This window comes from Oryctolagus cuniculus, chromosome 4 (genome assembly GCF_964237555.1).
Source record: "Oryctolagus cuniculus chromosome 4, mOryCun1.1, whole genome shotgun sequence".
Taxonomy (NCBI): Eukaryota; Metazoa; Chordata; class Mammalia; order Lagomorpha; family Leporidae; genus Oryctolagus; species Oryctolagus cuniculus.
In genome coordinates, this window is record NC_091435.1 from 93,876,248 (window position 1) to 93,888,670 (window position 12,423).

The following is a 12,423-nucleotide window of genomic DNA, read 5'->3' on the forward strand; positions in this document are numbered from 1 at the left end:
ATTTCGGTCTGGCTGGCCTTGCCCTTGACTTTCTACGCGTACTGTCTTTCATATGGCAGTCAGGGATGTTTTTCTAGATTATGAGTCTTCTTTCTTTCGATAGCTTATTGTTGCAATTAAAATAAACTTTGGAATTTTTATCTTTTCTTTGCTTTCCCTCTTGTTTATCATTCATCAACTTTGTTGGTTTAAGAGGGAGACGGCAGCACCAACGTTTGGGTTATTGTGAGACTCAGCTTGGATACGTGGAAATTTTTGTGCAGAGACTGATGTGTAGTCAGTAGTTAACTTCGGGGAGAGTGACAGTGATCTTGACTCCGTAATGTTGCACTGCCCTTAGCCTGCACTGTGGGCTGGACTTCTGAGGACTGGTTTCTTTGCAGCGTTTTGCAGCTGACATCATCTCCGTTTTGGCCATGACCATGAGTGGGGAGCGAGAGTGCCTCAAGTATCGGCTGGTGGGCTCCCAGGAGGAACTGGCTTCCTGGGGTCATGAATACGTCAGGTGAGACCTTTGCTCGGGGGTCCTGTCTTGACGTGCCGGTGCACTAAGTATCCCACACTGAACCCTCCACCATGGGGAGGACTTCCGGTGAGGTGGTGCTTCCTTCATGGTCGGGCCTGTCTGCAGGCACCTGGCAGGAGAAGTGGCTAAGGAGTGGCAGGAGCTGGATGATGCCGAGAAGGTACAGAGAGAGCCGCTGCTTACCCTGGTGAAGGAGATTGTTCCCTACAACATGGCTCACAACGCGGAACACGAGGCCTGTGACCTGCTCATGGAAATTGAGCAGGTGGACATGCTGGAAAAGGACATCGATGAGAACGCATATGCGAAGGTCTGCCTCTATCTCACCAGGTGCGTGGGCGTGAGGGGTGGGGGTAGGCCTGCCCTCCACCCCCATTTGCGCCCTCTCCATTCTCGGAGCATCCGCTTTGAGAGTAGCACGAAGCTATCGTTCATTTGTTGATGTCTGTGACTTTCTTGACAAAGACGTGTGTGTGTCTTGTTAGTTGTCCCAGCATCTAGCATAGTGCCTGATAAATAGTGGGGATTCCATGTTTGGTTTGGGTAAATGAATTAAATGGGGTGTCTGAGACTTTCTGTATTGTGTATTACTTTTTCTTTTGCAGTTGTGTGAATTATGTGCCTGAGCCGGAGAACTCTGCCCTGCTGCGTTGTGCCTTGGGCGTCTTCCGAAAGTTTAGCCGCTTCCCGGAAGCTCTGAGATTGGCACTGATGCTCAATGACATGGAGCTGGTAGAAGACATCTTCACTTCCTGCAAGGATGTGTATGTGGGGAAGAAGCTGGCAGAGGAGAGGAGCTCATGTGTGGGGCATTTGTCTGAAGAGCTGGGACTTGTGGTTCTGGTTAGGGCTTGAGGGACTGTCCTGTGCCCTTGGTGGAGGGGGTGAACAGATGTGATGGTCTCCCCCACAGGGTAGTACAGAAGCAGATGGCGTTCATGCTGGGCCGGCATGGAGTGTTCTTGGAGCTGAGTGAAGATGTGGAGGAATATGAGGACCTGACAGAGATCATGTCCAACGTGCAGCTCAACAGCAACTTCTTGGCCTTGGCTCGGGAGGTGAGACTGCCTTTTCCGTCCAGGCTTTTTGATTATAATTCTGCCTGCTGTTCTACCTCCCTGACTACGTCTGACTAGACTTTCCTTGGTTAGCATTGCTATTCAGTGGGATAGCAGAAGGGACGGCTGGGGGAGTGCTGGGGCAGCAGTGGTGACCCTCTGACTTCTCTTCAGCTGGACATCATGGAGCCCAAGGTGCCTGATGACATCTATAAAACCCACCTAGAGAACAACCGTGAGTAGCCCTCTCCCTTGTCTGTGGGGATTGGAGGATTGTTGGTTATGCCTCTTGGGAGCAATCACTTGACCAACATGCTGTCCTGTAGTGCTTAGAATTCCTTTGAACCTTTTCTTCAGGTCACTGCTTAGGGGCATGGATAGAGGATCCTAAAAAGTCAGCTTGGAACCAGAGACCAGCTGCCATGCTCTGTTCCTTTCTTTTCCTACTCTGAATCGGCCTTTTTTTCCCTCTCTTCTCCCTGCAGGGTTTGGGGGCAGTGGCTCTCAGGTAGACTCTGCTCGCATGAATCTGGCCTCCTCTTTTGTGAACGGCTTTGTGAATGCAGCCTTTGGTCAGGACAAGCTGCTGACTGATGATGGCAACAAATGGCTTTACAAGAACAAGGACCATGGTATAACTCTGTTCCTACTTTATGTTCATGCTTGTCCGTTACCTGTTCAGAGATCCACAGGGTGTTCTTTGAAAATCCCTTGAAACAGTTTCCTCATGGTAGGGCCGTTTGAAAACTAATGATTCTTCCTTGGTGTAGGGATGTTGAGTGCAGCTGCATCGCTTGGCATGATTCTGCTGTGGGATGTGGATGGCGGCCTCACCCAGATTGACAAGTACCTGTACTCCTCTGAGGACTATATCAAGGTTGGTCTGGGCCTCACCCGCTCCTGGGGTAATTCCCTCTCCTGTGCTCCTGTGCCCGGCAGTGAGTGCCTCCCAGGGTTTTTATTTGTTTTTGTTTTAAGATTTAGTTATTTAAAATATTTTAAAGTCAGAGAGAGAAGGAGAAACAGAGAAGTCTTTCATCTACTGGCTCATTCCCCAGATGGCTGCAACAGCCAGGACTGAGCCAGGCTGCAGCCAGGAGCCTGGATCTTCTTCCATGTCTCCCACATCGATGGAGAGGCCCAAGCACTTCTGCCTTCCTCCGCTGCTTTTCCCAGGCCATTAGCAAGGAGCTAGATCCTAAGTGGAGCAGCTGGGACATGAATTGGCACCCATATGGGATGCTGGTTCACAGGCAGCGGCTTTACCCTTTGTGTCATGTTGCCAGCCCCAACTGTCTTTAACTTCAGTTAAGGCTGATGCTGTGGTGGGATGGGATCTGTGTTGCATTCTTTGTAGAAGGTAGAAGTAGCTGTAGCTGTAGAAGTAGCTGTAGAAGGTGGAGTAGCCTGAGTGAAGAATCTGTTTGCTTTCTTTTTAAATACAGATTTATTTATGTATTTGAAAAGCAGAGTTAGAAAAATTTTTCATCAGCTGATTCACTTCCCAAATGGCTGCAAAGGTCAGGGCTGGGCCAGGCTGAAGACAGGAGCCTGGAGCTCTTTCCAGGTCTCCTTCTTGGGTGGCAGAGGCCCAAGCAGTCAAGACATCTGCTGCTGCTTTCCCAGGCATGTTAGCATGGAGCTGGATCAGAAGTGGAGCAGCGAGGACTCGAACTAGCATTCATGTAGGAGGCTAGCTAGCATTGCATGCGGTGGCTTAACCTGCCATGCCACAGTGCTGGTCCCTTATTTATTTATTCTGTTTGGTCTTTGTAGTCAGGAGCTCTCCTTGCCTGTGGCATCGTGAACTCTGGGGTCAGAAATGAGTGTGACCCTGCTCTGGCACTGCTCTCAGACTATGTTCTCCACAACAGCAACACCATGAGACTTGGTTCCATCTTTGGGTAAGGCTTCTGTTCTCCTGGTGGCATTCATCCTATTAGCTCTGGAGAACAGGAACTAGGCCTTTTTCACCTTTGTATTGCCAAGGACTACCACTGTGCCTCTGGAGTATTCCATATGGCTTATTGAGGTTGAAATGACGAGAATGAGTGACAGTCCTGTTTGTTCCTTTCTTGCCCCTATCCTTGGTTATGTGCTGGGAACTGCCTCTCCATGACTTCCGCAGACTAGGCTTGGCCTATGCTGGCTCAAATCGGGAAGATGTTTTAACATTGCTCCTGCCCGTCATGGGAGACTCCAAGTCTAGCATGGAGGTGAGTGGATGCTGTAGGTCATAAAGGGTAGGTAGGGAAGGTATTCTGAGTCCTGCTACTCTGCCATAAACAGTGAAAAAGATGTGTATGAGTGGGTGCAAAAGGGTGAGTGGGAAAGTAGATGGGGCGGGGTGGGTGTCAGCTCAGTGAAATCCCTTAGAATTGGTGTTGAGGCTGAAGAGCTAGTATTTTGGTGTTGAGTTCCAGCCCTCGGGTTCCATGAGAAACTACTGGGACCAGAATGAGAAGTAGTTAATGCAGCCTGGGGTTGATGATTCTCACACAGTATTTTAGCCATTTGCCAACCTTAAGTTTTCTTACTTGTGCAGAGTCAGTTTAGTGATGATTGAATATGGTATGGCAGTGGAAAAGCTGAGGTTTTAGAGTCAGAAAGGCCTGAGTTCAAATTCTGCCATATCTCTTATAAGCATTGTGATCTTAGGCAAGTAACTTGATTATTTCAGTGTAGCTCTCGCTTTGCTCGTTAGTGAGAGAATAGCAGCAGGGCCTGTTCCCGGGGGTGGTTGTGAGGCTTACAGTGTTAACAGTGTGTAAAGCGGTTAGCGTAGTGGCTGGCATATTGTCAGTGCTAAGTGAGTGGTTGCTGCCATTTCTGCTTTCCATTAGAAAGAGATCTCCTGACAGTGGACTATGGGAATCAGCCATCTGAAAGGGAAATAAAGAGAAATTAACAAGCATTGTAGTATCTTGCCCTGTGTGTGATGCTGACTTTCCTACTTCTAGGTGGCAGGTGTGACAGCCCTAGCCTGTGGCATGATAGCAGTGGGATCCTGCAATGGAGATGTTACCTCCACTATCCTTCAGACCATCATGGAGAAGTCAGAGACTGAGCTCAAGGACACTTACGCCCGTTGGCTTCCTCTCGGACTGGGGCTGAACCACTTGGGTGAGGGGATGTCTCTGTGCGGAGGACTGACAGAAACCGGACACACAGGGAGGGCTTGTGTGTCGGGCTGTGCTGGGGGGAAGAAAGCATCCTCAAACCTTTTGAATCTGTGCTGTAGGGAAGGGCGAGGCCATCGAGGCAATCCTGGCCGCACTGGAGGTCGTGTCAGAGCCGTTCCGCAGTTTTGCCAACACACTGGTGGATGTGTGTGCCTATGCAGGTCTGTGACTTTGCTTTTCCAGTGATTCCACTTGTTTCGCAGTCCTTTTTCCCCTCCAAAATTGTTTTCCCTTTCTCCTGTATTCCAGCCTACCCTATAGATTGCGGAGGTGTCTCCTGTCCCCTCCAAAGTAAGCTTTTCTGATTGCCTTCTCGTTCTGCCCTGTCCTGCCCGGCCCGCCCTGCCTCAGGCTCCGGGAATGTGCTGAAGGTGCAGCAGCTGCTCCACATCTGCAGTGAGCACTTTGACTCCAAGGAAAAGGAGGAAGACAAGGACAAGAAGGAGAAGAAGGACAAGGACAAGAAGGAGGCCCCTGCAGACATGGGAGCGCATCAGGTTCTGGCCTTCTCGGAGGGGCTCTGAGGAAAGAAAAGCATGGCGGGGAGCAGGAGAGCTGGATATGGTTTTGTTTTAGAGCCCCTTTGGGTGTTGCTCTGTTTTGAGGTAGCAGGAGACTGGGCTGTGTACAGGATGGCCTATTTTTCTTTGCTGGAACTTGAGTCAAGGGTGGCTGTTTTGTGTTCCTTTAGCTTAGGGGCTTCTGCTGCTGCTTCATTTGCAGGGAGTGGCTGTTCTGGGGATTGCCCTGATTGCCATGGGAGAGGAGATTGGTGCAGAGATGGCACTACGAACCTTTGGTCACTTGGTGAGTATACTATACTGGTTTTGCTGGCCTGAGGTGCCCCAGAGGAGACCTTCCTGATGGATTTTCTCAGTAGGGAGGTGGCCTTTTGTCTTTTCTCTAAAAGGTTTTTAACACCCCTGTTTTACCCATCAGTCTTGTTATAGCTAAACTTTGACTGCTTCTCTCTTGTTTTCTTCCATTTCCAGCTGAGATACGGGGAGCCTACACTCCGCCGGGCTGTGCCTTTAGCACTGGCCCTCATCTCTGTGTCAAATCCACGGCTCAACATCCTGGATACTCTAAGCAAATTCTCTCATGATGCTGATCCAGAAGTTTCCTATAATTCCATTTTTGCCATGGGCATGGTGGGCAGTGGTAAGTATTGGGCAGAAGGCAAGTTGGGAGGCTGGGGGAAGAGAAGAGGCCTTTTTTCTAAGCCTCTGTTATTCTTAACATTTCCAGGTACCAATAATGCCCGCCTGGCTGCGATGCTACGCCAGTTAGCCCAATATCATGCCAAGGACCCCAACAACCTCTTCATGGTGCGCTTGGCCCAGGTAAAGGATAGAATTGTCCTGTGAGTGTGCCAAGGGGATTATCCATGATGATGGAAGGGGGGTATGGAGTCTTGGCCTTGGAGAGAAGATGTGAGCAAGTTGTGGAATCTCTGGCCAGGTTTAGTGATGTCTCCTCAGATATGATGTACCGCCTTTTTTTTTTTCAGGGCCTGACACATTTAGGGAAGGGCACACTTACCCTCTGCCCCTACCACAGTGACCGGCAGCTTATGAGTCAAGTGGCTGTGGCTGGGCTGCTTACTGTGCTTGTCTCTTTCCTGGATGTTCGCAATAGTGAGTTGCTGTCAGAAATCTTACACTGTGGCACAGAATGCCCTGTCTCCACCCCTGCCAAGGCCACCTTGGTAATTTAGGATGAAGACCCCAGCTTAGCTCTGTGCCATTCTGGGTACTGAGTAGGCCACAGGAGACTTGTCCCCTACACTTTGGGTCTGGCCCAAAGAGATTTGAGCTTAATGAGCCCAGTATCTTCTCTTAAGTGACTGGGGGGAGCATGATTTTTAAGTGTGAAGTTGTAGGCCAAGGGAGGTGAGAGTAGGGGACCTGAGGGGAGGAGTGTGGGTTTAGTTGTAGGATCGAGTGTTAGAGGGCCAAGGCTGGGGTTGAATGTCCAGGTTTAGGCCAGGCCTACCCTGCTGTCTCTTAAATATTTGTGCTGTGTACTCCCCCAGTCATTCTAGGCAAATCACACTACGTACTGTATGGACTGGTGGCTGCCATGCAGCCCCGAATGCTGGTTACGTTTGATGAGGAGCTGAGGCCGTTGCCAGTGTCTGTCCGTGTGGGCCAGGTAAGGGACTGGGTAGGTGGGAGGGCTTCAGGACTTGGAAAATGCACATTTACTTGCTTCTCTGAAGCTGAGTGAGCAGTGGGTTGTTGCTTCTCTCCCGGTCTGGAGTCCCTTCATTTCATTTCTCTCGTCTTGCAGGCAGTGGATGTTGTGGGCCAGGCCGGCAAGCCTAAGACCATCACAGGGTTCCAGACACATACAACCCCAGTGTTGTTGGCCCATGGGGAACGAGCAGAATTGGCCACTGAGGAGTTTCTTCCTGTTACTCCCATTCTGGAAGGTTTTGTTATCCTTCGGAAGAATCCCAACTATGACCTCTAGTGGCTGCCAGGGGTGGATACTGCTCTAGACTTTTGGGGGGGAATTGTGACCTCCTGATCTTTTGTTACTAAGTGAGATGACTTTACTGAATAAAGAACTTTATCCCCAAGGTCTCTCTGTCTGTTTTCTAAGGTGCCATGGCTGGAGGCTAGCCTGGGATGGGGAGTAGATGTGAGAGGGCATTGTTTGGAGCCACCCTAAGTTTAGAATAGCAGGGAGGCTGCCCTCAATAGAAACTAGCCGCTGGAGCTGGCACCGTGGCACAGTGGGTTAAAGCCCTGGCCTAAAGTGCTGGCATCCCATATGGGCTCCGGTTCTAGTCCCAGCTGTTCCTCTTCTGATCCAGCTCTCTGCTATGGCCTGGGAAAGCAGTGGAAGGTGGCCGAAGTCCTTGGGCCCCTGTACCCATGTGGGAGACCCGGAAGAAGCTCCTGGCTCCTGGCTTTGGATTGGTGAAGCTCTGGCCGTTGCGGCCATCTGGGGAGTGAACCAGCAGATGGAAGACCTCTCTCTCTCTAACTCTGTGTTTCAAATAAATGAAATTAATCTTTTGGGGCCGGCGCTGTGGCACAGTGGGTTAACGGCATGGCCTGAAGCACCAGCATTCCATATGGGTACTGGTTCTAGTCCTGGCTGCTCCTCTTCTGATCCAGCTCTCTGTTATGGCCTGGGAAAGCAGTAGAAGATGGCCCAAGTCCTTGGGCCCCTGTACCCACGTGGGAGACCCAGAAGAAGCTCCCTGCTTCAGATCTACACAGTTCCAGCCGTTGCAGCCAGTTGGGGAGTGAACCATCGGATGGAAGACCTCTCTCTCTGCTTCTTTCTCTGTGTAACTGCCTTTCAAATAAATCTTTTAGAAATTAATCTTTAAAAAAAAGAAACTGAACCCCTTTCCCTCCTTCCTTGTCATCTTCTGATTTCATTTTTCTAGAACGCTTGAGAAGCTGATAATATAATAAATCGTTCTAGGCAATGCACATATGCAGATTTTTATACCAATTACAAATAACTTTCCAAAGGGCTTGTGGATCTGTTCTTCTCTCCCCTCAAGGATACATCCCACTGGAGCCTGCCATCTCCTGACCTTGAGCGAAGAATGTCCCAGAGTGGCAGCCGCACTCCTCTCTAATTCAATCCTGTACTACTGAATGAATGAATGAATATCTTTGGCTATTGGAGAGATCTGGTGATGTTAACATCTACTTCTGGACTACCCTTGTAGGAGCTGGATTTGAGAAAGGTTGACCCTGACCTTTATCCTAGTGAGGCAGTGGGAAAGAGGAGTGGCCTCCTTTCTGGAATGTAATCACTCCCTCTGCTGTGCCCCTTCCTGGTCGGGCTGGTGTGGATGTAGCTGCACTGCCACCTGGGGCCTGGGTGCAGTGGCGGAGAACATGGCTCTGCCAGCTAGTTGTGGCTGGCATTTACCCAGCACTCACGGTAAGCTTCACCTCGTCACAGTGGCTGGCACGAAATAGAGATTCTGTGCATGTTGAAGGGACTGTTATATATGCTTTTGAGACTTCACCACAATTTGGGGAGGTAGGTATTAATCCCATGTTTTGGTAAGGAATGTGAAATTTGAAAAGGTTTGATAACTTGTTCAAGGTTACATAGTAAGTGGTAGAGCTAGGGTGGGAATCCTTTGTATTTTAGGTCTTTTTTAGAAAACAAAATTGTTGCAAATGATGGAAAACGCACTATTTGGAAAAGAATGACACCTACAAAGGAACCACTGATGCGCCAGGTCAGGGCTGGAGGGGCAAGAGGCTGTGAGCAGAAAGGACTAAGGCTCCCTTCTCTGCCCCAGACCTGACGGAGAGAAGAAGGCGTGTGTGCGGCTGGCTCCTGACTATGATGCTCTGGACGTTGCCAACACAATTGGGATCATCTGAACGGAGTCCAGCTGGCTAATTCTAAATATATGTTTTTTCACCATAAAAAAAAATTGTTTTTAAAGATTTATTTATTTACTTGAAAGGGTTACAGAAAGAGAAAGAGTCAGAAATCTTTCATCTGCTGGTTCACTCCCCAAATGGCCACAACTGTGGGGCCTGGTCAGACAGAAGCCAGGAGCCAGGCTCATCTGGGTGGCCCATGTAGGTTCAGGGTCCCTAGCACTTAGGCCATTTTCCACTGCTTTCCTAGGCACCTTAGCAGAGAGCCGGATTGGAAGTGGAGCAGCCAACCTTGAACTGGTGCCTGTATGGAATGCGTTTCGTGGGCAGCAGCTTAATCTGCCACAAGGCTGGACCCTATTTTTATTTCTTTGAAAGGCAGAGAGTGAGATAAAGAGAGTGTCCTCTCTGGTTCACTCCTTGACAACATTTTCTGGGCCAAGCCAAAGCCAGTAGCTCAAAATGCAATCTGTGTCTCCGCTGTGGGTGGAGGGACCACGGCTGCCTCCCAGTGTGTGTGATAGCAGGAAGCTGAAATTGGAAGCAGATTTAGGTCTCATTCTTAATAGATACAGGTATCCCAAGCAGTGTGTTCGCTGCTGTACCAGTCTGAGAGAAAGCTTCCACTGATGGTTCACTCCCCAAATGCCTGTGGTGGCTTGGAATGGGCCAGGCTGCAGCCAAAAGCCAGGAACTTAGTCTGGCCTATGTGGGTAACAGGGTCCCTACCACTTGACCCATAACTGCTGCCTCCCAGGGTCTGCATTAGCAGGAAGCTGGAGTTGGGAGCCAGAGCCAGGGATCTAACCCAGGTACTCCGAGATGAGATGCAGATGTCTGAACCCGCATCTTAAATCCCTAAGCTAAATGCCTATTCCTAGGGGTACAACCTTGAATCCATGTGACACCAAAGCCCATGTGTTAGGAAAATGGTGCAATTTAATCTATGGCGCAGTCTACACCCTGACACCAACCTAGGCTCTAGCCCCCGCCGCCATTGCTGGTAGCCAGGTGGCCACATGGCCCAACCACCATTGTCAAGTTCCACCCCCATCCTAATGGGATTCGCTATTCCTACTTCCCTGCCCGCCCCTGGAAAAGGAATATTATACCCGCTTCCCAGAGACGCGCTCTCTTTTTTTACATGTGGCTCTCGCTCGCTCTTCTCTGCACTCTCTGCTCTCTCTCTTCTCTCCTCCCTAGCTCTTCTCCTCTCTGTCCCTCTCTTATACTCTCCTCTCTCTTTCCCTCTGCCCCTTCCCTCCAGTCTGCTGGATTTTCCCCCAATAAACCCTTTCCCTTACTCTGATGTTTGATGTGTTTTGTGACGGCCTAACACCATGGTCTTATTCACGATATTAATCCATCTCTTTAGCCTTAGAGACTTGAGGGCCTCTTTCTAACCTGAAGTCTTTTCTTGCTGGAGAAAAAGCAGCAACTTTGGATTGAGTCCCTCCACTGTCTTCTCTGCCTCACTTGGCCTCTTGTACAAAAGATGGAAGTGCTGGATGTGGGAATCCTCAGACCTGTGAAGCCCCTTTGACGACTGCTGTATTCTTTGGCAAAACTAATTGCTTTACCTGATTTCCAGTGGTGCTGATGATAATTTAGGGAATGAGTTGTAAGCTGAAACATAAAAGGAAAAATCCCCAAATCTGTGATTGTGCTTTAGAGTAAAAAATTTTCTTAATGGCCCTTAACCTTTCATATGCAGACATTTAGCAACAACAGTATCAACAGAGCCTTAATCTGCATGGGACATTTCTCTGGCTTGTAAGATTAAAAAAAGATAAGAAAAAAATCCTTTCTTCAAAAAGCTTAAGGCAATGGAAAAGGAAGTCACCTGAAAACAACTGTGGGGGCCAGCTGTGGTGCAGCAGGTTAACGCCCTAGCCTGAAGCGCCAGCATCCCATATGGGCTTCGGTTTGAGACCCGGCTGCTCTACTTCCAATCCAGCTCTCTGCTATGGCCTGGGAGAATGGTGGAAGATGGTCCAAGTCCTTGGGCCCCTGTATCCGCATGGGAGACACGGAAGGAGCTCTTGGCTCCTGGCTTCGGTTTGGCACAGTTATGGCCATTGCGGCCATGAACCATCAGATGGAAGACTCTCTCTCTGCCTCTGCCTCTCTGTAACTCTGACTTTCAAATAAATAAATACATATTTAAAAAATATATTTTTAAGCGATAAAATCAATAGGACTTGATTTTGATTCAAACACCAATAGGACCTGGTGTCTGATTAGATGGGAAGACATGTAGGCTGAATCCTAGATGTTCAGGTTGGACACTATTCACTGAAAAGGAAAACACGGGGGCTGATGCACAGAGACTGAAGCCACTATTTGGGATGTCTGCATCCCATATTAGAGTGCTGCTTCGGATCCAGCTTTCTGCTAATGCGTCTGGGAAGGCAGCAGATGCTGGGCCTATTGCTTGTGACCCTGTTGCCCATGTGGGAGACCTGAGTGGAATTTTGGGCTCCCAGTTTCAGCTTGGCCCAGCCCTGGAAGTAAACTCTCCAGATGGACGATCCCTATCTCTTCTTCAGTCTTCTCTGCCTTTCAAATAAATAAATAAATCTTAAAAAAAAAAAAAAAAAGGAAAATACAAAAACATGTTTCAGGGGTGAGGTGGGAGATAGAATAGGGATAGCTGACAAGTTCTTGTCTGGGCACATGAGTAGGTAAAGACGTCTTAGGTGGCACCTTGGTTTGGCTGGAAACTGAAAGGTTTCTGAGTTAGGACTGGTAGTGTAATTTTCAGGTACCCCAGTAGTTGATTTTCATTTGTTAGTTTTGCTTAGGAAAAAAAGAAATGAAAGAACACAGAAGGGTGCAATACATGACAACAGAGAATTCAATTGAAAAGTGTCAGAAAACATTCTGCATTTTCATTCTCACTGTGGCGCCTCCTACAAGTGTATATTTTGTTCTACCTTCTTTGGAGTTGCTGCCCTAGCTCTTTGGAGAGAGGATTCTTTTTGCCTGAGTTTGACCACACTGTAATCATCCTTTTGTGATGGGGGTATGATGAGGACTTTTCTAATGCCATCCTCACCTACCACACCAAGGCCCATGGTGTCATGACACGGTGCATGACAGGGCCAGGCTGTGATAGCAGGAAAAGTGGTTTTCAGAGTAGGATCTGGGTGCCAATTCATGTAGCTTTCTCTGAGCTTCAATTTCTGTATATAGTGGGAATGGTAACAAGTGTATTTTATAGGTGAGTGTCAGGATTCATTGGTGCTGAGAAAATGTCTCATTACCTTCTGGGATTATGTGTG

At 48.8% G+C, this 12,423-nt stretch overlaps 1 protein-coding gene and 1 non-coding gene across 2 annotated transcripts in view; both read left to right on the top strand.

The window, feature by feature from the left end:
- Positions 1 to 7,350, top strand: part of PSMD2 (proteasome 26S subunit ubiquitin receptor, non-ATPase 2) — an 8,837-nt gene extending 1,487 nt beyond the window's left edge. Inside the window, exons 4-21 of the mRNA XM_002716475.5 lie at positions 384 to 505; positions 632 to 856; positions 1,132 to 1,290; positions 1,440 to 1,584; positions 1,759 to 1,819; positions 2,070 to 2,216; positions 2,355 to 2,461; positions 3,361 to 3,488; positions 3,713 to 3,800; positions 4,545 to 4,707; positions 4,826 to 4,927; positions 5,118 to 5,263; positions 5,490 to 5,573; positions 5,759 to 5,927; positions 6,015 to 6,109; positions 6,277 to 6,403; positions 6,802 to 6,920; positions 7,059 to 7,350. Coding sequence (XP_002716521.3) covers positions 384 to 505; positions 632 to 856; positions 1,132 to 1,290; positions 1,440 to 1,584; positions 1,759 to 1,819; positions 2,070 to 2,216; positions 2,355 to 2,461; positions 3,361 to 3,488; positions 3,713 to 3,800; positions 4,545 to 4,707; positions 4,826 to 4,927; positions 5,118 to 5,263; positions 5,490 to 5,573; positions 5,759 to 5,927; positions 6,015 to 6,109; positions 6,277 to 6,403; positions 6,802 to 6,920; positions 7,059 to 7,241 — 2,370 coding nt within the window. The 3' untranslated portion in view covers positions 7,242 to 7,350. The remainder of the gene's footprint in view (positions 1 to 383; positions 506 to 631; positions 857 to 1,131; positions 1,291 to 1,439; positions 1,585 to 1,758; positions 1,820 to 2,069; positions 2,217 to 2,354; positions 2,462 to 3,360; positions 3,489 to 3,712; positions 3,801 to 4,544; positions 4,708 to 4,825; positions 4,928 to 5,117; positions 5,264 to 5,489; positions 5,574 to 5,758; positions 5,928 to 6,014; positions 6,110 to 6,276; positions 6,404 to 6,801; positions 6,921 to 7,058) is intronic.
- Positions 7,351 to 8,920: 1,570 nt separating this feature from the next.
- Positions 8,921 to 8,985, top strand: LOC127483063 (small nucleolar RNA SNORD42). Its single transcript, XR_007909032.1, has one exon. It is a non-coding gene; the product is annotated as a small nucleolar RNA SNORD42 (small nucleolar RNA).
- The last annotated feature ends 3,438 nt before the right edge of the window (positions 8,986 to 12,423 follow it).